At 33.5% G+C, this 27,802-nt stretch overlaps 4 protein-coding genes across 6 annotated transcripts; all 4 read left to right on the top strand.

Annotated features, from left to right (window-relative positions):
- Positions 1–4,773: 4,773 nt before the first annotated feature.
- Positions 4,774–12,841, top strand: LOC118052643 (serine/threonine-protein kinase STY46). Of its 2 annotated transcripts, XM_035063644.2 has the most exons (16): positions 4,775–5,194; positions 5,309–5,423; positions 6,519–6,616; positions 6,714–6,800; positions 7,608–7,662; positions 8,707–8,817; positions 9,095–9,145; positions 9,367–9,521; positions 9,600–9,707; positions 10,383–10,456; positions 10,603–10,778; positions 11,147–11,242; positions 11,371–11,451; positions 11,599–11,652; positions 12,097–12,231; positions 12,306–12,841. In XM_035063644.2, exons 1-16 carry the CDS (start codon positions 5,016–5,018, stop codon positions 12,372–12,374), a joined length of 1,644 nt encoding a protein of 547 aa, XP_034919535.1. In that variant the 5' UTR covers positions 4,775–5,015; the 3' UTR covers positions 12,375–12,841. The 2 variants fall into 2 exon arrangements, with proteins under 2 accessions (XP_034919536.1, XP_034919535.1); XM_035063645.2 differs by lacking the exon at positions 12,306–12,841 and having other exon boundaries at positions 4,774–5,194; positions 11,974–12,227.
- A 4,594-nt stretch (positions 12,842–17,435) lies between these two features.
- LOC118052650 (glutathione S-transferase F11) lies at positions 17,436–18,638 on the top strand. The gene is made up of 3 exons (XM_035063651.1): positions 17,436–17,677; positions 17,782–17,830; positions 17,935–18,638. Exons 1-3 carry the CDS (start codon positions 17,525–17,527, stop codon positions 18,387–18,389), a joined length of 657 nt encoding a protein of 218 aa, XP_034919542.1. The 5' UTR covers positions 17,436–17,524; the 3' UTR covers positions 18,390–18,638.
- Positions 18,639–21,588: 2,950 nt separating this feature from the next.
- On the top strand, positions 21,589–22,781 carry LOC118052639 (glutathione S-transferase F11). The gene is made up of 3 exons (XM_035063639.2): positions 21,589–21,840; positions 21,924–21,972; positions 22,085–22,781. The coding sequence occupies exons 1-3, from the start codon at positions 21,688–21,690 to the stop codon at positions 22,528–22,530; spliced, it is 648 nt and encodes a 215-aa protein (XP_034919530.1). The 5' UTR covers positions 21,589–21,687; the 3' UTR covers positions 22,531–22,781.
- A 2,428-nt stretch (positions 22,782–25,209) lies between these two features.
- Positions 25,210–27,316, top strand: LOC118052826 (U11/U12 small nuclear ribonucleoprotein 25 kDa protein). Of its 2 annotated transcripts, XM_073407437.1 has the most exons (5): positions 25,210–25,539; positions 25,638–25,743; positions 25,894–25,993; positions 26,190–26,318; positions 26,854–27,316. In XM_073407437.1, the coding sequence occupies exons 1-4, from the start codon at positions 25,320–25,322 to the stop codon at positions 26,283–26,285; spliced, it is 522 nt and encodes a 173-aa protein (XP_073263538.1). In that variant the 5' UTR covers positions 25,210–25,319; the 3' UTR covers positions 26,286–26,318; positions 26,854–27,316. The 2 variants fall into 2 exon arrangements, with proteins under 2 accessions (XP_073263538.1, XP_034919797.1); XM_035063906.2 differs by lacking the exon at positions 26,854–27,316 and having other exon boundaries at positions 25,211–25,539; positions 26,190–26,394.
- Positions 27,317–27,802: the final 486 nt, after the last annotated feature.

The following is a 27,802-nucleotide window of genomic DNA, read 5'->3' as shown; positions in this document are numbered from 1 at the left end:
CTCACTGAAATCTTAGAAAAACTAGGAGAAAATCGAGGGATTTAGGGGAGAATTAAGGGGAACTCGGACACACAGCTATAAACACTTTAGTGTCTGTTTGTTTTTATATTTTAAAAGTATTTTTTAAAAAAATTAAAATTTTTTATTTTTTAATTAATTTTAAATTAATATATTTTTAGTGTTTTCAAGTCATTTTAATATGCTGATATTAAAAATAATTTTTTTAAAAAATTAAAAAAATCATTGACATACATTTTAACACAAAAAATTATTTAAAAAACAATTATAACATACTACCAAACAAGTTCTAAAAAAATAAAAGGTTAAAAAAAAAATAAAGGAAAGGGGCTCCATAGCCACATTAGCAAGGAAGAAAGAAAGGGGATTCGAAAATTTTTTGACTAGTTGAGTTTCAAAAGCTTGAATAATGTTTGGTAAGGGTTCTAGGCCTACTCTAGTAATTTTATACAATTCAAATAACATTTGAGGTAAAAATCATGAATTTTATGTCAAAATTTATAGAATTTTTTTGGAAAAGATACAAATTAACTATAAATTGATCAAATTCAGTTATATTAGATCGTGTTAGGTGTTAAATTTAGTAGAATTGATAAAGAAAAATATAAAGTCCTCTTGAACCCAAGTGGCCAGTCAAAAAATAAGTTAGGCTCGCGATGTAAATTACATATAATTAAGTGAAATTGCTGTGAACTAATGTATATTTATACGAGGGAATAATTTTTGAAAGAATTGAAATATAATTTGAAATTTTAATTGAAATGTCGTCATTGTATAGTAAGAGATTTTGTTAACATGAATGTTAAGTGAATTAACTTTAGATGCCTGGGCAAATATTTAAGTGAGCATGAAGGGTTTTAGATAATTGAAATTAATGATATTGCAATATATGTATACATTTAAAAAAAAAACTATAAATGAGAATTTATCTAGTAGCAAATATGAGAAGGAAATTTGATATGCTTGTTGATATAAAAGAGACCTCGAGAGCTATGCTATAGTAGAGAGACTCTAAAATCTTTGTTTGCAAGTAAATGTTCCATGCTTTAACATTTTCTCTTGTAAGATTGTCCGTTATAATATATTGTAGACATGTTATGTTATTTTATTTTTAATCTGTAAAACATACAGTGAAAGAAATAAATTTTATACTGGTGGGATTAATGTCCAGTAAAGGATAGCGAAATTAATTTTAGCAATAAGATCAATGCCTAGCAAGAAAAAAAATCTCGATAAAGTGATTATAAATTAGTTTTGATGATGGAAATAAGTTCCGGCAACAGACATGAAGAACTAATCTTTCTCGGTATTGAGATTAATGTTTAGTACTGGGAAATATAAAATTTATTTTAGGATATAGGAGTTTTACCCAGCAATGGATAAAGAATTTAGATTGTTTAGAAGTGAAAATAACATATGCACATATGTGAACCGAGAATTATCTAGTGTTGAATATAGGTTAAAAAGAGTTTAATACGAAGATTGGAGCTTAGAAAAGAGGATGTGTATTAGAAACAATGATAAATAAAAAATATTGACATGAAAAATAAATCATGTAAGTTAAAAGTAGATTATGTTAATGTAATTGAATAAACCTTACAATGAATTGTGTCCAAACTGTTAATTTATTGAGATCAAATTAGAATTCTGAATAATCTGTATATTATGAATGCTTAGCTGAAAGTTATTTAACACAAGCATATCATTGTATTTATTCTAATTGCTTATGTAAATTATTGTTGCTTACTTAATCTACTTGTATATTAATTTACATGTCCTTCTCGGTCTTAAACGGAATAATAGATATTTAGAGATTCTTGTTTGTCCGGTAAAAAACTATAACGGCATAACTAAATGTCAATCTACCTTAAATTATGTAATTATATATTCAACTTAATTAAGATGGTATATGATATTATACTTATGCTTTTGTTGTGGCTTATACTAATATTATCAGATAATTTATGATTATAGATTTTGATTTGAATCTTGAGTACTATAACTAGATACATGATGTGACATTAGAATAAATTATAATAGCTGTGACGAGATGTGTTGTGAAATGATAAGTTCAGGATGGTTGAATAATAATTGAGCGTATATTAAAATATTACATGTATTTATCGATAAATTAAGATCTCTAGGTATAAAAAATATTTTACTGAAATTCTAGTAGATTCCCATAAAGCTACAAAAAAATCATTTGAAAAATGAAGCTTAAAATACATAAAAATATCAGGGTGTTACAATCAACCTTGTATTCAAGCTCATATATCTCAGCTCATGATCACGATGTATAAATAAAAATTAAATTTTATGTGAAGTTTTATTTGGGTATGATATAAGGTTTAGAATGAAGGTACCATTGGAATTGTTAGGGAGAATGTCACTCGTGGACTTGAAGTTGCTGGGTGGTAGGAGTCACTCTATTTATTAAAGCAGGAATTAAACTGTATTTGATAATGATTTTTGAATCTTGGAATTAGTAGAATATATTCACTCTCCACCTTGTTTCCTTAGATTGTGTAGATGCACAGCAACTTCGATGGGTTTTATTGACCTTTTGTCTTTAAATCACATTTAGAATCATTAGATATTGGATTTCCTAGGCATTATCCACGAAAGAGATGGGATGATCCCGTCAACCAAGAAAAACAAAAATAAATATACCTCGCTTGACTATCTAGCTAGACACAAGCCTACATGTCACTGATTTCTCTAGGTTTCTGTACTTCAAACATTTATTTGCTTATGTTTAGGAGGACATTAAAGGTATGATAAGGATTGTGACTGTGGTTTTATTTTAAAGTTTTTTTTTTTATTTAAAAAAAATTAAAATAATATATTTTGTTAATTTTTAAAAATTATTTTTGATATCGGTATATAAAAATGATATTAAAATACTAACAAATATTAATTTAAAATAAATAATTTTTTTTTAAAATATTTTTGAAACATAAAAACAAATAAAATCTAAAACTAATAAAAAACTAACAAAAAACACTTTTAAAACACTAATAACCTATCTATTTGTCTTATTATAAAATACTGAGTAGTATGGGCAGAGACTCGGCTAATTTAGAGGATTATTTATTTTTGAGAGGCACAAAAATAAGAGAGGGAATTGGGATAGATAAAAAATTAAAAATATAAATTAACCCGGGTTAATTTATGTGAATTTATTTTTAAAATTATGCAATTGATATGTCATATTTAGAATTCATTTTATTCTAAAAAGCATTTGATATTTTTTATGTTTTCAATAATAAAAAAAACTATCAATTTTTGAAAAGAAAACGGAATAGAAAATTAAATGTTAAGAATTTTGCTAAAATTATCACATGAAATGGACATGAATTATGGCCCCTGAACCCTCTCATGTCATGAAAGAAGAAGCCGGTGTTAGCAAGAATCCCCAAGTCTGCCGGCCTAGAAAGCATAGAAAAAGCGAAGATAAAGTCCATGGCGGCACCATCTGGTTGAAATTGCAAAGCAGCTGCTCACTGTCTTGCAAGGAAATTGCAAAATAAAAATATTTATTTATTTATTATGCTCTTTTTTAATTTTATATTTCATGTCTTGCTCTGTTTTTATATTTATCTCCATGTTTGGATTTTTTTTTATTTAAAAAAAGCTACTACCAATACCAATAAAAGCACTTGAGGTCTTGACCTAATAGTAAAAGGGGTTTGTTCCCTTTCTCTGCACCAGGGTTCAAATTTTACTGTGCACGCCTGTCACCCTTGCGGTGTCTTACATGCTCACTGGGTTTGCAGAATGTTTAGTGGACCGTGAAATTAGTCATGGTACGGGCAAGCTCGCCCAAATATCCACGTAAAAAAAAATAAAAATAGTGCGATGAGTGCTGACTCAGTGAACATTTTATTTTAACTGCCAGCATGCAATGAAGAATCTAATTGGCAGTGCATATACGTGTGTAAGTTAAGTGGAATGTTGAGGCAACAGAAGAAATTCATTGGCGAGGAGTGGAGGGGCGTGATGCCATCAAGTATCAAGGTCATCCAGAGGCAAAGACCCTTTCATTATTTTTCTTTAATTATCGACTTTTAGCCCGAGTGACGGCACTGACGGCAGAGATACATAATTTCTTATTGAGATTTATTTTATTAAATACCGTGGTATTATACAGCTGGCGATTGGTTAGTTGTTTCATTTCTCAGTAATACTTGTGGCATAATTAAAATATCACAGCAAAGATGGCGCGTGTAACCAATAAGGATGGCCTAATCATGTGGATGGTGAAGAGAATATATAATCTTTTCACCCAGACACGCGGACCAATTAGAAGACTTGTACATGTAAATATTTTAACATGATCTTTTAGAATTCGTAGCACGACCTTGTTTCATGTACCACTATCCACGAGGACAGCCTGCTGCGGATAGTTACCGGGTTCCCAAATGGATTGGTTGGTTTTTGTTGTGGACCCATCCATATCCAAATTAATGTACTCGTAATAAATGAAACGAAAATCTACTTAAAAAGGATGGATATTTGAATTTTATTTCGAAGATTGCTTTATTTATTTAAGAAGAAAGAGGATATTTATTTATTTATTTTATTTATCTTAATATTGGAAACAAAAATGTGATTCTTTCTTTGAACCAAACCGGTGAAACAAGCAAAGCGAGAAAGCAGTGTTAGAATCCACGTAGATGCGCGCTCATGGGTGCGCATTACGCCATCAGCTAAACGTCTTAATTTTTCCGTAACCTAATCATGTTTATAATACACAAAAGAAAAAAAAGAAAAGGAAAAGAAAAGGAAAAACGGAAACAGAGCGAGAGAGAAATAGAAAGAGCGAGAGAGAAATAGAAAGACAGAGAGCACTGCTAGCTTCTCTTTCTTCATGCAAGCAGGTCTCGAATCTTCCTTGTCGTTTACCGCTAAAAAATTCACCGTTTCACGTGATCGATCACCACCGCCACTGATCCTCTTCAAAAAATCACCTCGCCTTTCGTTTTTCTTTGTTTTCAATGGGAGACACCGAGAGTTGCAGCAGCAGAGCAGTGGATTTCGTGCCTCGAAACCAGAGGCAAAAACTCGATGTTTTCTACGACGTTCTTTGCCATCTTAAAGAATCGAATGACAAAGAAGCGACTCGTCCTGGCTTCGAAGATGAACTCTGGACTCATTTCCGTAGACTTCCTACTCGGTAACCTCAATCGGAATATTCCTCTCTCTCGATTTTTATTTTATTTCTTATCGTTTTGTTCGTTGTAATTCTGATCTAATTTACTGATTTTCTATTTTTTAATTTATTATTTAGGTATGCAATGGATGTGAATGCGGAGAGAGCACAAGATGTTACTATGCACAAGAGGTTGTTGCAGATGGCACGTAATCCAGCTACTCGGCCGGCGATTGAAGTGCGGCTTGTTCAGGTATGAAAACAAAGATTCGGTTAAAGATCCCTTCATGACTTTTGGTATCTACGCTTTTAATTCTTTTGCTTGGCTTTGTGTGATACTCTTGTAGATTCTTCCGGTAGAATTATTTATTGGCAGGGTAGGTGTGTCTTATTCCATAAATACTGCGATTAAATATTATTAGCAAATTGCCCTCTCTACAGTATTATTATTTAAAATAAAATTAATGATTATCCATGTTTTCACGTTTGCTGTTGTTGCTATTTTGGTTCAATGGTCCCTGATATCTTCGAACTGGCTTGCAACGTACCGAGACCAAGTCTAAGTCTAATTTCTCACGCTTATATATACAATTTAACCTCTATAAATCAATAAGTTATACCATAAAAATTTATTAATTAATCGAGATATTATTTAAGTTGACACCAAAAAGTATTATTTAATTGAGGTTATGAATTATTGAGGTTATATATATATATATATATATATATATATATATATATTCACTATGGTGTGTGCAGTTCTTGATCTCGGATAATCTTGAGGTGTCTTGGGGAATGGAACAATAGAATTCCTCTCTGGTCATACTCAAGAGTTGACTGAAAATGTTTCTATTTGTGAATTTTAAAAAAATAAAAAATTGATATGTTTGGAACAGAGGAATACGAATCCATACTAGTAGTGCTTTAGAACAGGGTGGCAGAAGAACTTGCTATTAATAGCAAGTTTCACCACTGATGTAGGAGTCAAAATACAGACTATGCTGACCGGTCTATAATTGTTTTTATCTAAATGGAAAAAAAATAATTTTCATGTTATAAATTTAACTGTTGATCTATTGTCTTGAACATGGTGAATTTTCGTTAAGAATGAAATTGATAATTTTAACTTTTGCTTGAACTATTTTTCCTGGGAATTCTAGTTTATGTTAGGGTCATATAAAGCTGTACTGTAATTGCTGTTTTAGCCTATTGTGTCCTTTACCCTGTTTCCTTTTATGCAACTTCTTTAAGAATGGTAGCATTATTACATTGCCGTTGTCACTTTGATTACAATTTGCCAACCTTTCATTGCTGGCAAATGGCATCTTGTCTTATTTTTCATATGCAGGTTCCTTCTGCACATGTTGGACTTTCTAGTGATTCGGTAGATTCAGACTCTCCAAGGAAATTGCAGCTCCAATATTCTGATTATCTCGAGAAACAGAGGCATGGTTATGCAAATTATATTATTTGGATTTGCATTTTCTTTATGAAAATATGCAACTATTAATGTCTTGTATTTGTCTCTTCGTTTCATTTTCAGGATTCATCCACCTCCAGCTTTTGGTTCATTGACTGATTTTGAACTTCTTCATAAAAATCAGAATGATGATATCGCTGCGCTTACCAGGCAAGTTTACTTCCGCTAATGGTTCAAAATGTTCTTTCCTGGTTGTGAACTCACAATCATTCTTTTGTTTAATTTTTCTTGGGTCGCTTGATGTGATTTACTATCCTGTAGCTGTTCTGTTTCCTTATTGCCTCACCCAGACTAGGCTTGCATGTAATTTTTCTGAATGTGACCTTCGAAATTCAAAACAGCTTCTGGTCTTGTGAAAAATGTTTTATATCTCAACCAAAGAAAGGAAAACATGTGGGGGGATATTCTGAATCAAATTGGATTTTTCAGGATATTCTAGATGAAATTTGAATCGTCCTTTCTTCTCCCAATATTTCCTTCTTAGATAGAAAGGAAGAAAAAAGAAAAAAAGAAAGAGATGCGCCGCTCCATCAAAATGTTTTCTTATATATGTGACACGTGAAGAAGATGGCTGGGGTAGTCGGTGCTTCCTGATGCAACTAGCCCCAACATTAGAATTAATTAACTGGTCATTTGTTTTATGTGTTGCTAACTCATGCGATCAGTAGCTTAAGCATTTGATTCTAAGAGTACAAGCAGATTCAGAATTCTGCATATCAGGAGTTCTGAACTATGAGGCTGGGATCCTTTAAATTCTAGTGTTTATGAAGGCTGATAGATGGTGTCTGTAGACACGTTGCTTTCTCCCTTTCTTGTTCCTTAGCTGTGTTAATCCTTTGCTTTCTTTGAATGAGTAGTTGTGCTATATGCCATTTGAGGCAAATATTTTCATTAGCTTATGGAAACGCATTTTAGTTATTGTGAAAATAACACTGCAATACTTCCATGATTTTGTAGGCTGATGCATGAAATTACAATTTCAACTAATGATAAGCCAAAACTCCTGAGTCAGGTAGCTGACCTCTTCTAGTTTCTGAATCATTTGTAGATGTCATCCGCGTTGCATTAGTCTTGGTAGGCATATTGCTTTTGTTGACATTCTGCAATGAGCATTGCATACATGGAATTTATTGCATCCTTGATTTAGCATCTGTTTTTTAGACATCTTCTGGACATGCGTGCAGGAACAGTCTTGACATATATGAGGCATCTGACCTCAGATTTATTTTTGGAGTTGAAAGCTGACATACAAAAACATCATGATTTGAAGGATAAAGTGTGCATGATGTAAAGGATGAAGTGTGCATTTCCATTCACTGTGTTACAATTAGAGGATCAATCTTACTGAATCATTTGTCATGTAATTACTTGATCTTGAAGGATTTTCTGCAAATCATTCTTTTCTTAATAACTTTCTTTAACTTCTGTTTGGGAACCCATCTATAGCTTTATTCTTTCATGTTTCTCAGTTAATTCATCTTATTCATGGCCTTCCACTGCCCAGGGAGTAGACTTCAAGAGCTCTTGCTCTGTGTATCCTCCTCCTACTTATTCTGCATTTTTCATTGTTGACATTTTTATAGTATTCCTATATCTTGCATAACTTCCAGTTTATTTTCTGATCTTTTTTATGATTGGATCCTTTCTACTACCAGTCAAGAACAACTGTCCATAGTCTGCCTCTCCTCTTGGATCTTCTCTGCTAGCATTCATATGGATTTTTAGATGAAATATTTGTATGCATTTTTATTGTATTCCTTGATTGTTGCACAAGTTCTGGTTTATTTTCTGATCTTATGACTTTACTTTCTAGCACCAGTCGAGATTCGTGTCCCTTACTTTGATCTTCTCTTCTATTAATCACATGGATTCCTAGCCTCAAGATGACATGTTATACAGTATCGTTGTTTTTCAACAGAAGTATCTGCATATAATATTATTGTTGCGATAACTTGAAGTAATAATTCTTTGTGCAACAGAACTATCTGCATATAATATTATTGTTGTGATTGACCTATTAAAATCAATTTTGTTTTTCTAATTTTTGAATTTTCAGTTGACTTCCTTGCTGTCTGAGATTGGGCTCAACATTCAGGAAGCTCATGCTTTTTCCACAGTAGATGGCTACTCCTTGGATGTTTTTGTTGTTGATAATTGGGCACCCGAGGTACTACCCCCATTTTGCTTCACCTTAGGAATAACATTAGATTTCTAGTCCTTTAAGAATGATCATGTGGTTTCCAAGATTTACTGTACAGTTTTGATGGAAATCAGCTCTTGATTTGTAATCGTTCACAATTTTTTGTGGGGAGCAGCACATTAATCTATATCATTGTTTCTTTCACCGCTTAGTTACAAGATCATGAAAGAACACTATAGTGGAATTTTAAACTGTCTCTTATCTTCTGACAACACTCACGACTTACTTCCATAATTATTTACAGGACACAGAGCGGCTTAGAAGCATGCTGGTTAGGGAAATTCCCAAAATCGAGGTAGCCCTTCTAAATGCTACTTTTATACTAAATTGGATGTTAGTAATTAATTTCCAGAGCGAGCTTGTGTTCTCTTGTATGTTATTTTTAGGGCTTTGTTTGCTCATTGTTATGTTAATGTAATTAAAATGGTAAATGAGCAGCACTGATTATCATGAACTTAGTGCCACTTCAGTACTCTTTTAAATGATGTATAGTTGATAATTTGAAGTGCAATGCAGAAGAATGCATATCCTGTTGTGGAGCAAGATCAAACAGGAATCAGCCTTGTCTCTAGTCACATGAACGTTCCCGCTGACTCAATTGATGTTTGGGAAATTGATGCACACCAGTTACTATTTGAGAGAAAAATTGCAACTGGATCTAGTGGAGATCTGTGAGTTCTTGTCATCGTAAGACCTGTGATCTGTTCTCATACGAGTGCTTTTTTAATAGAATGATTTAATTGAAACAGGTACAAAGGCACCTTCTGCAGTCAAGATGTGGCTATTAAAGTGCTTAGGGGTGAGCATCTAGATGATAAACTTCAGGGGGAATTTGTTCAAGAAGTCTCTATCATGAGGTCAGTTATATTTTTGGTTCTTTATCGATTCGATCCATCTGAATGCTTACAGAGATGCTCTCTGAAATTCTGAAAACATTTGCAGTTACAGCTGGAACTTACAAATATACCAGTGGAATCATGTTTATATACTGGCACTATATCCAAATGTAAACTAACCAGGTTGATAATCCTGACAGTTAAGAAAATTTAATTATTGGATGAGCTGTCATGACTCCTAACAAATATTTTCTGTAAATGTTTTTTAGTAGTTTGAATCCCAAGAAAATGCAATTTCAACTCACAAATAGTGAGCAATGGGTAATGTTTTCTTGTGTGCTGAAGAGGCCATATCTAATGCCATGTAATTTGTGGCACAAGTGAAGTAGCTTTTCTAAATTCTCATGTAATTTGTGTGACAATTTAGAAATTTGTACACAAATGCATCATATGATATATTTCTTCTGTATCGAGTACCAAAATCTCTCTTGTAATCTAGCTTTCTAGGAATTCTGGTCCATAATCTATCCTGGGAGCATGAATATTGCATTAAAGTGTTTTCAGTGTTCCATTTCTACTTTGTGAAGTCTCTCTTAAATCGTTTGGGATCTTAAAGAAAAAATAAATGCTGCCACTGCACTTCTACACGCACTAATTTCTTCTAGGTTCCCCTTCAGACTCCTTTGCAATTTGCAGGAAAGTTCGTCACAAGAATGTTGTGCAATTCATAGGTTCATGTACCAGACCTCCAAGCCTGTGCATCGTGACAGGTGATTTGGATTGAACTCATAGATATATGTGTACCTTTAGCTAATTAATTATATGTTGGTTTGTAGTGTAATTTTAATACTGCACTCATGAATTGCCATTTCAATGTGTGTGATGTTTTTCTGTTTGCATATAAAACCCTTCTCAGAATTTATGTCTGGTGGAAGCATGTATGACTTTCTGCATAAACAGAAGGGAAGTTTAAATCTTCAGTCTTTACTACGAGTAGCAATTGATGTTTCCAAGGGAATGCACTGCTTGAACCAAAATCATATAATACATCGAGATTTGAAATCTGCCAATATCTTGATGGACGAAAATGGAGTAAGTGATTCACTTCCACAGTATTTAATTATCAATCTGGTCCGTGCTCCTGTGTTTGTTCTTGCTCTTCTGAGTTCTGGAACTGCATCAGTTTTTTTTCTCTATTTCAAACATTACTTTATACTTATTGTGTCAATTGACCATCATCTTGCATTCGTTTTTAATTGATGCCTCAAGATTTCCTGTTTCTCTCAGAACTAAATTGTGTTTCAAATTGAAAAGCTGGAAGAGCTGATTAAATCCTCTTAAGAGGAAGAAAGGCAACCCTGGTGAATCAGCTTTTTCTATAATAGAAAATAAGTTTACAACTTTGCTTTTTTGGCTCTCACTACCAGTTTTTCTTAAAATTTCTAAAATTTGGCTAGCAGGTAGTTAAAGTTGCTGATTTTGGTGTTGCTAGAGTGCAAGATCAGACTGGTGTGATGACTGCAGAAACTGGAACTTACCGCTGGATGGCTCCAGAGGTTGGTGCTGTTGCACTGAATAAGACGGTTTGATGAATCACATGATGAGTGCAGAGTTTTTTTTATGCATTTGGTTGTTACACCATATCTCGCTAACATATGTTCCCTTGGTGTTTGATGCATATAAGGTTATTGAACACAAGCCATATGATCATAAAGCAGATGTTTTCAGTTTTGGCATTGTGCTGTGGGAGTTGCTTACTGGAGAGGTAATCTGTTTCAACAGAATTAACGAGACAATTCTTTTTCATATGTTTAGTTTCTCCAAATGTATTGTTTTTATCTTAAGTTCTACAAATATATGATCACTCAGATTTCATGACAATAATCTAAAGTTCTTGTGAATGATATCCTAGCTTCCATATGAGCATTTGTCCCCGTTACAAGCGGCAGTTGGCGTGGTCCAGCAGGTAATCCTCCAGAACGCTTTTTCTTTCTGCTTTGAATGGGATTTTACTTTTCCTTTCAGATAGAAACCAGCCGGTCTTTGGCATTGTCTGTCAACTGCCAAACTGCTTCTCGACCAACACCACCCTGTGCCTGGTATAAGATAAACCATGGCCCACATGCTGGGCAGATCACAAGCAGCTCTAAGCATGCTTTCTAATGCCTTGCATCAAAACTAAAACGGGTGGGGGTGGGATCAAAATCTTAATTCTGTCAGCAATCCCAAAAAAGAAAAGGATTAGGGCACTTATTCATGTCTGTAAATTCTTTTCATGATCAACCAGCGGCCATGCTGCTTGGTGGTAATATGAACTGCTGCCATAGAAGCGTATCATGAGCTCAAATTAACAAAAGGACTTGCTAAATTACTAATAAAGAGCTGCTGTACTACTGACATGGATTTCCAGGGTCTAAGACCACCAATTCCAAGCCATTCTCATCCTGAATTGGCAGACCTGCTTAAGAGATGCTGGCAGCGAGACCCATTTTTGAGACCTGAATTCTCTGAAATTTTAGAGCTTCTACAGCAATTAGAGAGAACGGTATGGGAAGATTCTAAAATTTCTCCATTTCTTGTTGCTGTGCATATTTAGAAACTCATGTAGTCTTGGAACAGGTTGCTGATGAAAGAGACGACAAGCAGAAAGAAAAGTCTCCTAGAAGGGCTGTAACTGCAATTAGATGAGAAAGACGGTGAGGCCACTGGAATTGAATGCTTTACATCCATCGTAATGCTTTCGTTTCGAGACACTCTCTCTCTACATCTTGCTTTCGTTCAATCAGGTGTGGGTTGGTATGCTCTGTTGACGAATACAAACACAAATAGAAATATATATATATATATATACTTATACACGTTGGTACATATATTTTAGGCACGCATCTTACCTAACCTAGAAGTAGAACTGTTGGTCTTGCAGTTGCTCACCAAAGCGTAGAGCGTAACTTTAGTTTGTGTTGTCCTAGTTCTGGGGTTGTATCATAAACCAGCTCAGCGAGAGAGTAGATAATGTAGAAAAGTGTTCAGTAATCTCCTTGTTCTATAGAATTAACATCTTTTTCCTGTTAAAAGCTTTGGAATTAGGAGTTGATGTTTTGTTGAAGTTGTCATTTAACAGTTGCAATGAATCTCAACCTTATTTACAGAGCCAACATTGTTTAACCCGAACCAGTTATGGTAGAACTGTTTTTTCTTCCTCTCCGAAAAGAATAGAACCTGCATAAAGTAGGCCTTCTCCATGCCCTGGCTTGGGAGGGACAGGCCAAGGGTGTGTATTTAGCTATACTGTGTCTGGAAAAATAAGGACGCTCCATACTATCCATCAAAAAGCTTCATATGCTGAAGGAAAAGTTTCATTAATTGATAATCCATTTCAGCCCCACTAAACCGAATGTGAGTCTCAGGTAAGTGAAAAGTAGCAAAAACTTTTGAGAAGGAAATGCATTTAGAGGTTCCCTCCTTTAGCGAAGCCAAAAGTAGAGAATTTATACGATGAAAACATAGTTGTAAAACCCGAGATGATGTGATAAGTTGATTTAAAATCTGGTTGATTTTGTTAAAAACTCTAGTTAATATGCTTACCTAGACTATCAACGTGTAGATATTTTAATTTTTTTTCTCAAAAAAATAACATTGTTTTTATTTAAAAAAACAATTAGGTGTAACTCAATCGGAGTCGGTTTTCACAAAAAATGGAAGATATGAAAGTGTACACTATAAGCTAACCAGAATGCTGATTCCAAAACACTTTTTTTTTGCCTTTGTTCTCCAAATCTGTAGCTTCCATGAGCGTCCGTGTCCACTCAATTAGTGCAAAGAGTAAAGTGATGATGTTGTACTATCAAAATTCGAATGTTTATCTATCAACTATAGTTTACATGCTTAAAAGCACTATACATCAGTAATTTATTACCCACACGAGGCCTTGAAGATTCCTCTAAGATCCTCTAATGGAACCCTTGAGAAAATCCCTGAAATCTCATGGTGCTCAGGCTTAAGCAACAATCAGAGCACCTGGAAGAAGAAACATAAACTCACAAGCTCCTCTGCACCATGACAGGGATTGTCACATGGCACAGTCCTCCAGTTCGCTTGACCAGAATGAACAAGTCATTGTCAACATCAACAATGTTGATGTTTGTGACAAAGAAACTACTATTGCTTCAAAATCCAGCAGTGAAATTCCAAGCAGTAAAGTTAAAGGTTCATCAAAGAAATTCGAAGTGTCGTTTGAGGGTGTACTCAACGAAGCCTTCCAGCAAAGATGCAAGGACTTGGCAAACCAGCCGTCTTTCGATGCTTTTGAACAAAATTCGTGGAGGTTAGTCGTAAACAAGATTGGTCGTTTGGTGTCTGGTTGGGGAATTATGCTTGTTGTGATCTTCAATGAACACAATTTTCTTTTGCGGAAACGGGTTTTGTATTTTGTTTATGGGTTGAGGAGAGCAGTTCAGAATTCCCTCTGGTTGGGTTTGTCTTTGCTCATTTGGCACTTTGTTTTTTATCATAAGGTTAAGGAGAGTAAGAGCAAGATCTTGCCTTATGGGACCAAGATTTTGGTGTGTTTATTACTTTATTTATAGGAACAGTGATATGGCTTCTGAAAACCCTCCTTGTTAAGGCTCTTGCTTCATCCTTCCATGTCAATGCATTCTTTGACCGAATCTAGGAGGCTCTGTTCAATCAATATGTAATTGAAACACTCTCTGGTCCTCCATTGTTTGAAAGACGAAGCACCAAGGAAGAGGAAGTGACAGTCGGCGAGGTTCAGCAGGTAAGAAATTCTGGGTCTACTAGTCTTGCTCCTGGTGAACTAAAAGAAACACTCATTGCAACAAAGCTACAACGATGCACCACCGTTGGGAAGAAACCCAGATTTTCTAGGACAATGCCTAGTAAGAAAGATGAAGAGATTTCAATTGACAATCTGCAAAATCTAAATCAGAAGAATATATCAGCTTAGAATATGAGGATGATTAACATTATCCGTCATGGCGCCTTTTCTACTTTAGATGAGCATATACTGGATTCAAACGTCTCATATGACTCTTCCCTGTATATCAAAAGTGAGTGGCAGGAAAAAGAGACAACCAATAAAATATTTGAGAAAGTGTTGAAAATTAAATTTGAATTCCGGTTTTTAAAAAAAATAGAGTAGTTGGTCTACCGGTTAGGAATCGGTTGATCAATTGGATTTAATAAATCGATCGATTAATTAAGAAACGATTGACCGATTCAATATATAAAATACAATTTCTATTCATATTAAGATTTTCTTATATTAGTTTAATTTTTTGATTGTTTAGGACTTTATGCCTATAAAAAAACGTTTAGAGAGAAACATTTAATAAAGTATATATTCCTCTCAATTTTCTTCTTGTTCTTGAGTTTTTTACTTTGCATTACTGTTTTTGATCTTCTACCACATTCATCCTCCTTCCAACAAGTGGTATTAGAGCTTAGGTTTGATTATATAATATGGTTAATCCAAACTTCTCACTTCAATGTCATAGGTTGACAAATGATAACTATAAAACTTGGTGTATTCGAGTAAAAGCTTGGCTAGGTTTCCAAGATGTATGGAAGATAGGCTTTGAGGAGCCTATAGATGGAGCAACGTTAACTTTAGCCTAAATAAAAGTCGTGCAAAAGGCACAAAAGAATGATCAATAAGCACTAATAATCATCCACCAATATCTAGATGATGTCACTTTTGAGATAATAGTCAACACAACCACTGCTAAATAAGCATAAGAAGTTTTGAAAGAATTAAACCAAACATATGACAATGTGAGAAAGGTATGTTTACAAAAGCTATATGGTGACTTTGAAAAGGTACACATGCTTAAGTTGAAGAATATTTCAGAATTAAAAAGAAGCATTAAGAACAATGTATGTCATATGAACAACATGGGAGAACAAGGGAATAAACAAGTTGTCTTTTAATAACCCGGCTAGTAATTAATCTTTAAATTTATTCATTTTCCTAGAAAATTTCAATCTTTGGATATTCTTGAACATTTACTAATTTAGAACTTCTTTATGTCTTTATCTATTGTTTTAAGTTAACATATTCAGAGAGCGGAAGGCATTGACATTATCTTTCAATGACACATAAATTATCGTCGATGGACTTCATATTATGTTAAACATCCTCGTCAGCATCATCACTTTGATAATTTAGCTTATCATACTAGGAATTCTAATCACCTGTTTCCTAGTCTTTATAAGTTATCTGCTTCTTCTCGTGGTGTTCATCTTCGAAAATACTTGCAAGATTGTATTTTAAGCAATCGTATTCTTCTTTGTAATGTACATATTTGACATTGGTGATCGATGAGAGGTTAATGAGAATTAGGTATACATAGAAAATATATTGCAGCTTCGTGTTTATATAGAAATGTTAAACTAGATTTAACTTATGTTTCTTTGAGCTTTAGATAAGAGTTGAAGATATGAGTATATTAATAACAATGTTTTTAATGATTGATAACCAAAAGATTAATTACCTTGATAGTGTTCTAATAAACAAGCCTATTGCTACCTTTAATCGCAGTCCATATATGACAGACAATTGATTTCTGTGACCAAATCTCCACTCTAATAGAGAAAATTGCTAGCATAAAAGACAAAATAAAAGGGTATGTAAATATGTATAAATATTCACCTAACATTTCCCATTTCATAGTTAGATCCCAGCTCAAGTAAATCATTGCCGCAATTGATATAAGTACGTTGAAGGAAACATTAACCACTGGCATCCAAACTCGATAATGTTTGTGACAGATGTAGAGGACATAAACAAAATGAAGATTTCATTGTTGGTTATGCACATGATAAACCATCAGGAAACGGGGGAGAGATAGGCTAGGAGAACTTTTCTTCTAGAAGAAATGATCAAAGTGTTAATAGAGCTTGATATTGAATATCGCGGGTTGATCTTAGATGTGAACATCAAAAAAATGTCATTTTTTGTCTCAATTAGGTTTCTCTTAAACTGGACCACCAGTGTTAACTAATCAATCATTTTATAACACAAGTAAGAGTTGTGACCATATATTTAGTACTTGGAAGACAACTCTGAATCACTATGAGCTCCCAACACAGGTAGGATGAGAATCAATAAAGATTACTTCCAAGTCCAAGCATGTGAACAATATGTATAACTTGCCTCATTGTAAAATGTAAACTGAAAATGTAATAAATGTAGTTTATGATTCATTTAGTACTATGATTAGACTAAATAAGAGCATTCTAATGGAGGAATACTTTATCCAAATTATGAGAATGAGGTATTTCTTACTAGCGAAGCAAAGAAAAGGTTAAAAAAAAATTCCAATTATAGAAACAAAGAAAAAAAATCAAGTAAACTAAGTTAACCAATCAAACCCGTAACATGAGTTGTGAGACTGAAATAATCATATAAAAAACAAACCGCAACAAATCATCAAGTTTAATCTCCAATAAACTAAATTTTAAAAAATGAAAATAAAAAAAAAAACATGAAAAAAAAACTATTGCAATTAGTATTTTGTGTGGTGGCATGCAGTAAAATTACCAACTTTTTTAATTTTTTGTTTATTTTAATTTTAATTAATTAATAATAATAATTTTTAATAATCACAGGCCTGCAGCAAAGATGGATCAAAGAGGTGACACCCATAATCTGGGTTTTCAAGCCCATTTTCACTGCTCTTTCGGGTCTTGATCGGTTGACCCTGGTGACCAGCCATCTACAAAGGATAAAGTGGCAGGCTTCCTTTTTGTGCGGTCACAAGACACAAAACTGAAAGAAAAAGCAGCAATAACCAATCTTCCTTCAGCTACCAAATCAGATGGCAACTCCAGTGAAGGTGTACGGCCCACCATTATCCACAGCAGTGTCTAGAGTCCTAGTTACTCTTCTCGAGAAAGATGTGCCTTTTCAGATCATTCCTGTTGACATGTCCAAAGGTGAACACAAGAAGCCCGATTACCTCAAGATTCAGGTACTCTTGACTTGAAATACACATATTACTCCTATTTTGGTTACTCTTAATCTTGTTCTCCTTCACACACTCATCAATTGCGTAATTTTTACCATATCTGACAGCCCTTTGGCCAAGTACCGGCTTTTCAAGATGAAAGCATTTCCCTCTTTGGTAAATATACTAACATTATCAATTTCAAACTAAAATTATACTGATTTATTTTAGTAATCCCTCTTTATTAATGCTTTTTGGGGTTTTTCCTTTCTGGGTCCCAGAATCAAGATCCATATGCAGGTATGTGTGTGAGAAATATGCAGATAGAGGAGACAAGGGGTTATACGGTACAAACCCATTAGAAAAGGCATCAATAGATCAATGGGTAGAAGCTGAGGGGCAGAGTTTTGGGCCATCAAGTGGGGCTTTGGTGTTTCAGCTTGCATTCGCACCAAGAATGAATATCCCACAAGACCAGGGTGTGATAAAGCAGAACGAGGAGAAGCTGGGGAAAGTGCTTGATATTTATGAGCAGAGGCTTGGAGAGAGTCGGTTCTTGGCTGGAGATGAGTTTACTTTTGCTGATCTTTCACACTTGCCTAATGGAGATTACTTGGTGAATGCTACGGACAAGGGACATCTTTTTACTTCCAGGGAAAATGTGGGGAGGTGGTGGAATGAGATTTCTGACAGGGAATCGTGGAAGAAAGTTATTGAGATGAGGAAAAGTGGTTGAAATTGGTGGTAGATTCTCGGTTTCAGGTTACATCGGAGGCGCCGGTGAGGGTTTAAGGGGTTTGTAACCTGTGATTACGAGGTTGCTGTGTTTTCTGCATCTTTCGTTGTATTGTCATTTCCCATGTGTCGTCTAATTTCATGTGGGCTGTCTGTCTTGGACGTGGAAACTAGGAGTTGCCATGCCTAGTACTTGTTGATTCAATAATCTTATTCCATGTGTTTGGACTGAGTAGCTTGTTGTTCTTCATTTTTTGTCTCATGTTCTCAACTTTCCTTACTCGCGTGAATCGTGATACACATTCATTTTGGTGTTTTGGATTCAATAATCTTCAAAATAAAGTAATTCAAATTCGCAATAAAACATGTTGGCTCTTAGTAAATTTTATTTCTAGGAAGTTTGAGGTCGAACTTGCGCCATTTTAGTTGGCATAACAAGACTAAACTTCTGGATAGTTATGTAGCAATAGAGTTTGATATTGTGGTGGATGGTTTTAATACTATATAAAAAAAAATTCAATAAGAGAACAAAAAAATGAAAAATAAAATTGTAAATATCTTAAAAAAAATTAAAGAGAACTAACTTAGATGTTGGTGGATTGGGCTCGGTGCTACTGTAGAAAATATTTTATTTGAAGATGGTGATGTAGATATATTTTGAACATTTAACTCAACTCATGTATTTTTACATTTGAAAAAAATAATTATTATTAATCCGTTGCGGAGCGCGGGCTGATATTTTAGTTATTATATAATACATAATGGTTATTTTTAAAAATATATATTGAAATAATATTTGTTTATTTTTAAAAAATTATTTTTTATATTATCACATCAAAATAATACAAAATCATTAAAAAAAATATTAATTTGAATTAAAGAAAAAAATAAAATAAAAATCAATTTTTTAAAAGCATTTTTGAAATGCAAAAACAAACAAGTTTTAATAAGAAAAATTCAACCTAGTTTCAAATTAAAAAAAAAATATCATCACTTAACTTTTGTACAATGTAAAAAAAGTTTTATCAATTTATTTCTTTTTTATTGTGTAAAAAAAAAATTACATAAGAGAAAAGAAAAAAAATCTTCAAAGGCAAAAAAATAAAATTAAAAATATTTAGCAGCTCAACTAAATCTAGTAATATTGGGTTCGGCTGTCCAGCCAAACCCAAAATCAATAGATCTGGCTAAAAGCCAGACCTAATAACCTCGAGTTTAGTACCTTGAGTCTGGTGGCCCAGCCCGGTCCAACAACACCTTTTGATTAAAGCCGGATCTAGTAATCTTGAGTCTATAACTTTTTGATTAATAAATAGAAAAGGACAATGCCCTCTCGAGTTCACTAGTGTCGTCTACATTGTAATGAGTCTATGTCCACAATACTATTTTTTATATATATATATATATATATATATATATATTTAATTTCGAGATGATATTTTTTTATTTTTTATATCATCACATCAAAATAATACACAAATATAAAAAAATATTAATTTGAAGTAAAAAAAAAAAAATTTAATTTTTTTAAAATCATTTTTAAAATGCAAAAACAAACATGCTTCAACAAAAAAATTTAACCTATTCTAAAAAGAAAACAAATTATCATCACCCTATTTTTGTACAATATAAAAAAAGTCATGTGAATTTATTCTCTTTACAGTATGAACAAAAAAATTAAGAGGAAAAAAATAAAATTAGAAATATCTTAAAAGGAAAAAATTAAAGGGAAAGAAATTAGTTGTTGGTGTATTGAGCAATACTCTGCTATGCGTTATTCATGATGCTGCTGTAGAAAATATTTTATTCGAAAATGATGATAATAATGTAAATATATTATGTGCTTGTAACCCAACTCGAGTATTTTTACATTTTAAAAAAAATATTATTAATCTGTTGCATAATGCGAACCAATATGCTAGCTTTTATATTATTACGCAGCGGTTATTTTTTAAAAAAAATATGTTAGAAATATTTTTTTTTTACTTTTTAAAATTGATTTTTACATTATCACATCAAAATAATACAAAAAATAAAAAAAAAATTAACCTAAAATGAAAAAATTTATCATCACTAAATTTTTATATAATATAAAAAAATTTCATCAAATTTTTCCTTTGCTATACAAAAAAAAATAAAAGAAAATAAAAAAAATCTAAAGAGACGAAAAAGACAACATTTCGGTAGGTGTAACAGTATCTACATTACAAACACTTTATGGTAGTGTTTGGGGCTGCGTTTCTATTTGTGTTTTGTAAAATTTTAAATTTTTTTTTTTTTGCTAAAATTAAATGCGATTTGTACCTTTTAGATCGTTTTGATGTGTTGATGTCAAAAATGATTTTTAAAAAATAAAAAAACATTATTGACATGTATTTCGACACAAAAAGCTATTTGAAAAGCAACCACTACCACACTATCAAATACGCACATATTTACTATTAAAATATAATGTATCTATGTACAAATTACAAGGACAATTTTTTTGCACGTCTTTTAAAGGATAATATAATTTTTTTTTTTAAAAAAAAAATCTAAGCTGATAGAAGATCGACCGTATCTATTTCCACGGTCCATAAGCGTTTCCATTTTTCACGTGATATCTTTTTGGCTCTGGACTTTTCGTAATGTGGTGGGCCCTAAGAAACTGACATTTCTTCTGGATTTTTTTTAAAGATTAATGGTGAATTTGGTCCTTCTACTATCAATTCTATCTTATTTTGATCACCTTTACTCTCATTTATCCCAATTTCATCCTCTTATTCTCTGTTTTGAGCTATTACATCACTCCATCGGTGACACTTTAAATACTGCCATTAAATGCTATAAGATAATGTTTGTTTATTGTCCCAAAAAAACAAAAGACATGGACAGTGAATATAAAATGAGCATGCATCTTTTTGTTTAGAAAGTACAAATATTTTATATGAAAATACATATATTTTTTAATTATTTTATATCTCTATCATTATTTTTTTAACCAAGCATGTTAATATTTCTTTTATATCTATCGTTTATGTTCTAAAATGAGCATGCCACATGTTAATATTAAATGATTACAAAATATAATAAGAGGATGGAATCAGGAAAAGTAAGAGCCAGGGGGACTGGACTAAGATGATAGAAGGACTAAATGCACCATAAATTGATTCTTAATTATTGGGCACACCAACCACTCTTATCTGCTGCATAAAGTTTCAGAGGCTCTTCCTGCTGTGTGACTATAAGTAAAGTGACCAGAGCACGCTAAAATCCACTCCAGCAGCAAGACGTAATCTTTCCTGCAACTAGCAAATCTAATGGCAACTCCGGTGACTATTTACGGGCCACCATTGTCCACGGCAGTGTCGAGAGTCCTAGCTACTCTGATCGAGAAAGATGTGCCCTTTCACCTCATTCCCATTGACCTCTCCAAAGGTGAACAGAAGAAGCCCGAGTACCTCAAGATCCAGGTACTGATCAGTATCTCTATCTTGGTGACTGCCATTTTCTTTCCTCCATTCACATCCTCACCGCCTCCTTTGACTCTTAACAGCCCTTTGGCCAAGTACCAGCTTTTAAAGACGAGAGCATCACCCTATTTGGTAAACTACACCAAATTCTAAATTATGATCATCATTCTCCATTCACTTAATCCTCTTCATAATCCCTCGTTAATTGTTCTTTTTACATGTGTTTTTTGATTGTTTGTTGCAGAGTCAAGAGCAATATGCAGGTACATATGTGACAAATATGCTGACAAGGGAAATAAGAGCTTATACGGCACGGACATCTTATCAAAAGCAAATATAGATCAATGGGTAGAAACGGATGGGCAGACTTTCGGTCCACCAAGCGGGGACTTGGTGCACGACCTTCTGTTTAGTAGTGTCCCAGTAGACGAAGCCTTGATAAAGAAGAACGTAGATAAGTTGGCGAAAGTGCTCGACATTTACGAGCAGAAGCTTGGACAGACTCGGTTTTTGGCCGGAGATGAATTTTCTTTTGCTGATCTTTCACACCTGCCTAATGGGGACTACTTGGTGAATTCAACCGACAAGGGATACCTGTTTACTTCCAGGAAGAATGTAAACAGGTGGTGGACTGAGATTTCTAACAGGGAATCCTGGAAGAAGGTTCTTGAAATGAGGAAAAATGCTTGAAATTGGTGGTCGTTTTTTGCTCGGTCTGCCAGCACTCTGCACTCCGCAGTCTCAAGTGAGGTTTTTAAATAAGTTGGCGGCCTCTACCTTGCTCGGTGTGATTTGTAATTTTGTAATGCAATTATCTATGTTTCCAACCTTATCCATGTGTCTCAGCTGATGTTGTCTGTAGCATGTGTGCTTTAGACATCGAGGCGATAGGTTGCCTGTTTCTTGTTGATCCAATAAAAACTGCCATGTCTTGGGCTTCATGACCCATTCTTCCTTTTTGATTCTGTGCTCTTCAAGATTTGGCTAACGATGCTTCCAATGGGATGCATGATTTTAGTCGGCAAATAGAAACGGAATTTTTGCTTTGTGAGCTCGGAGATGAAATGTGAACAGCTTAAAACTTCCAATGTTCTTATGACTCGACATGCTATCCGCTGACAAATTGAACAAAATAATTCAGATTTCGAAGAATGTACGGTGCTGGTCTTGCTAGTGATGGGTTCATTTAGAGCTTTCGAAAGAGGGTCGTCTAGAGCTTTTTAATGTTTTTTTTTTTTTTTTTTTAATTTTATTTTAAATTTTTTTTTTGTATTTTCAATATTTTAATATCAAAAACAAATTTAAAAAATAAAAAATTTTTAAAAATCACGTCTGGATAAAGCTCGCTTTCTTAACTAATTCAATTTATGGGACGTTTGTTTTACATTATAAAATATATACGGTGGAAATGGCAATCTAGAAATTATGTAGGTGGTTTTGGCTAAAAGTTTTACTGTAGAAATGATGATTTGGAAACTTTTGCTGTGGAAATGGCAATTTGGAAATTACGTGGGTGATTCTGGCTAGATTGTTTACCATCGAAATGGTGGTGGGGGGTTGTCTAAAACGAAATGGTCTTTCTTTTACTTTTTTGCAAATAATTGTTTTTTGTTTTACACGTGGCTTATTTGCCATCACATTTTTCTTTGAGCTTATCCGAAAAAAAGACTATTAATTATCTTTTTTTTTTTTTTTGTGGCGCTGGGTTTTTTTTTTACTGCCAAATGTGATTACTATGTCTCTCCTTTCCTTTTTTTTTTTATAAAAAATCAGATTTTCAAGTTGATGCTCTTTTTTTTATTATTGTTGTTCTTGCAGGGATGAAGGGAGAATCTCCGTTTAATTTTTTAAAATAATATCATAGCTTTAACAATTAAATTATTACAAGTTTAAATATCATTATTTTTATTTATTTAATAAAAAATTAAATACATAATAATATAAGGGTATTGAAATTTGAAGCTCAATTAATTTTTATTTTAAAAAATATATTAAAAAATAATATAAATTATATCTTTCATACCTTACCTAACTTAAACTTTTAAGAAAAATAATTTTTTTACATCCACCAGGTAATTGCATTAAATTATCCCTTATACCTCTTGAAAGTGGCATTCTAGCTTATATTCCTTCTTTCCATTTTCTTTTTTAGCTGCAATCAAGTTTCAATTGTTACACTCCCGATAATTTAAGAATATAATGCTCTACCTTGAAAAGCTTCTTCGTACTGTTAGCCTTTTATTTAAATTTGGTGTTGACTTTTTCCTTCTATTTTCATAACAAATTAAAAGAAATCTGTCGTGGATTCCTATCTATCTATGTTGTGTTAGTGGCCTATCCATGGGTTTTATTGCCTAGTCATCATCATAAGAGACGGTAGAGCCGAGTAGAGAAATTGATGAATTCTTATGGCGCAGGATGAAGAGTTGGGAATCACGATCGAGTTTGGGTAGGGAAACATTAAAAAGACGAGTTTTGGTGTTGAATCCTGTAAAAACACTAGCAGGAGTTGAGACATGAAGGCAGCATAAAGAAGATGACATGTAGCCAAAGGTTACCAAAATAACCTAAGACTTTTGAATCCTAGGAAGTAAAAACTATTTTTTTAAAAAAGAAATTTATTAAATTCTTATAAATATTCCAGGTTAAAATGAGGGATGGTGCTTTTAAAATTATCCAGAAAAAAAAATTTGGAGAATATTTGAGAGTGTAATAGAGGTAATTTTTTCTTATAATAATTTTTATTTTAAAATTTTATTTTTGATATTAACATATTAAAAAACATAAAAAAATTAAATAAATTAAAATTAAAATTTAACAAATTAAGCCTTAATTCTCGATAATGACGAATAGGTCTCAACGATACCTCTCATACCCAAACAATAACAAAAATAATATTTAAGTTGTGTGTGGTAAGGTATGATGTTAAGAATTAGGAGAAATATCAAAGGAACAAGATTTAAAATTGAAATGTTAAGGGTGTAAAAATATTATGTGGTGAAGTCTTAAAGATGTTTGATAATAGTTAAGATAAAAAAAAGTACAAGAGTTTATTTTAATATAAATAAAATCAATTTTTAATAAAAAAATTATAAAAAATTCAAATAATACGTCTCAAAATGATAATTGTAAAAGAAAAATGAGTAAATTAATATTAGATTTAAAAAATGGAAAGAAAGCACTTTCCCTTCAAAATTCCTTTAGTCCTTCCCTATTTAAAGACTTCCGCTCCCTATAAAAGTATGCCAAACACAAGCGTGGTGATAAAGCCCAACTAAATCGAGAGGATAAAGCCCATTATAGTAATGGACCGAGCAACGTAGAAAGCCCACTTTAGACGTTTGCATTCGATTCTCGGGTTCTGTCCCGCACCATATAATCCCGAGCCCAAAACAAAAGCAGTAACTGCGAAACGCAAGCCGAAGCCGCCACTTTTGTCCACCCTGCTTAAGCATCCAATCTGCGACACAGAGACGGTCATGGAATCGAGTTCCAAGGGAGAAGACGAAGTCGGAGGATACAACAGCAGCAACGTTAAAAAAGCCAAGCTGCAGTCAACTCTCGCTGCTCTCCTCGACGACCCTATACTTTCTGATGTCCCCAAGAAACCCACTTTATCTGATGTTGACACCCTTATCAGCCTTGAAATGGGGAGTGCCATGCGCATATCGGTTCAAAAACTTGACGGAACCTCCTTTGGTATTCAAAGCTAAAACCGTCTTCTTTTTGACATTTTAACAAACACTTAACAGGCGGCATGTGGAACTAAATTTTCTTTTGATTTGATTTTGGTGAAGATGTGGCATTGATGAATTCAGCTACGGTGAAGGATTTGAAGCTTGCAATTAAGAAGAAACTGATCGAGATGGAGCAATCCAAGATGGGTCATCGTCATATTTCATGGTAAGCTATTGTTCTCCAAGAATTTATCGAGCTTATCGTTACCATAGCCTGCAATTTTGCTGGTAATTGACCACTTTTGGTTCATTTAAAAGTAACTGTGCTTTGTGAATCATCAAGTTGCATGATGTATTGGTTTCATTACGTTTGCAGGAAGAAAGTGTGGGCTAATTTTGCTCTCTCGTATCATAATCAAAAGCTCCTCGATGACAACTCTGCACTTCAGGATTCTGGCATACGAAATAATTCTCAGGTTTCAGTTCTATTCTTGTAACTATTGAGTATGATCTTTCTTATCTGTTGATTTAGCTGTGGAATCTCGATGATGTTGCAATCTCCGAAGTTATGCACTTGATCATCCCCTGCATAGTCTTGTTTAATTATTGACTTTAGTTTCCCTGTTATGGCTTCCATTGCCTTTGGCTTAGAGATGTGTTGTGCCTTTGCAGGTGCATTTTGTGTCCTATGTCATGTCAAAGGATTCTCAAAGGCATTCTAAGCGGAGAAAGCACCGATTCTTTCATGGCCTTAACAAGCGTGCTTAAGCACTCCATTGTATTGCTTGATCTCATGATTCTGTACAGCTCCTAAGTAAACCTTCTTTATAGATATTTTTACAGAATTTATAGAAAAATTCTTCTCTTTTGAGTGCTACATTCAGATTAGTTCTAGACTTCTCAATTGGCTGCAGCAGCAGGCATAAAGTTTTGGGGGGATTTGCAAGATTCTTTAGCTCAGAGCGGCTAATAGCATGGGTGTGTTTTTCAAACCCCCCCCCCCCAAAAAAAAAAAAAAAAAAAAAAAAGATTATATTCAATGCAATGGTTCAGTGTCAGTTCTGAGATGGAATCTACAGATAATTGGGTTTCGAACCCTAGAATTAACCAAGTCTTCAATACAAAACCTCATGTCAAATGAAGTTGATTAGCATGCATCCACAGAGCAAATAATTCAAGAAAATACCATGAAGAGAAAGCAAGGCCAATTAAAGATTTAACTCTTGTTTTCTTTCTGTAATAGAGCATCTGCCAAATATTGTTTCAGCTGGAAACAATTGTCTTATCTCTTGTCTATGCCTTTTCCTTGCCATCATTGTTTTCTCCTTATTTTCAGTATTGTTAGGGCAGCCAGTGTGTGCGGAGACCGAACTGGCACATTTATTTTGCTATAGGGAGTCCATTTTCGGTCCATGCAGTGTATCCCCCAGCAACATCGATTACACGATTAAAACCCTGCAGAAGCAATTTCAATGCTATCAAACATCAGGTTTTCCTCATCTAAGAAGAATGCTAGAAAAAAGTAGGTGTTCATCATCACTGTAGGCTCCCAGACATGGGAAGAAGGTCAACATGAAGGTTTAAAGCTTGACCGTATGCGTTTCCTGTAGGTCACTCACCAAATTCATGATATCTTTAGTATCTTCTTGGATCAAAAGCATGTCTATTGTAAGTTATGGTCTACAGAACATTATTGTCCGAAAGTTCGGTATTGGTTTGCTTTAGGTTGTTCTTGAAGATCTTTCTGAAAGCAATACAATTGTGTGACTCTACATTTTCCAGCAAAAACAAAGATTGACAAAGGCATTGAAAATTGGGCACAACAAATATATTGGGACTTTTATTATGAAAAGCAAGGGTGGCCAAAGATAAGGTGAAAAAACTGATATAAAATTACTCGAAAAAAATTACTTAAGATATCAAATAAAAAAAAATTGATTTATAATTTTTTTTTTTTTAAATGGGTTCAGGTTTGGTTTCAAATTTGAAAAAACAAAAAAATCAAGCTGAATTTTTTTTAAAAAATAAAACCCTAAAAATCTCGGTTTTATTACATAAAAAATCTATTAAAAAATACAGCTAAAAGACTCGCATATGCTAATTTGGTTTTTAAAATAAAAAACTAACTAAATCGAAACTAACTATTTAGTTTGGACCAAACATTAGCTTCAGTTCATTAAAAAAAAAAAAACAAATTGATTCAGTTGGGTTGTTTTGGTCTAAATAGAGGCAAGCCAGCAATTACCTCTAAGGAAAAAAAAGAGGTTACAACCAGATATAGGAGA

The sequence above is a fragment of the Populus alba genome, chromosome 2, assembly GCF_005239225.2.
Source record: "Populus alba chromosome 2, ASM523922v2, whole genome shotgun sequence".
NCBI classification, from domain to species: Eukaryota; Viridiplantae; Streptophyta; class Magnoliopsida; order Malpighiales; family Salicaceae; genus Populus; species Populus alba.
This window is presented reverse-complemented; position numbering and strand designations above follow the sequence as displayed.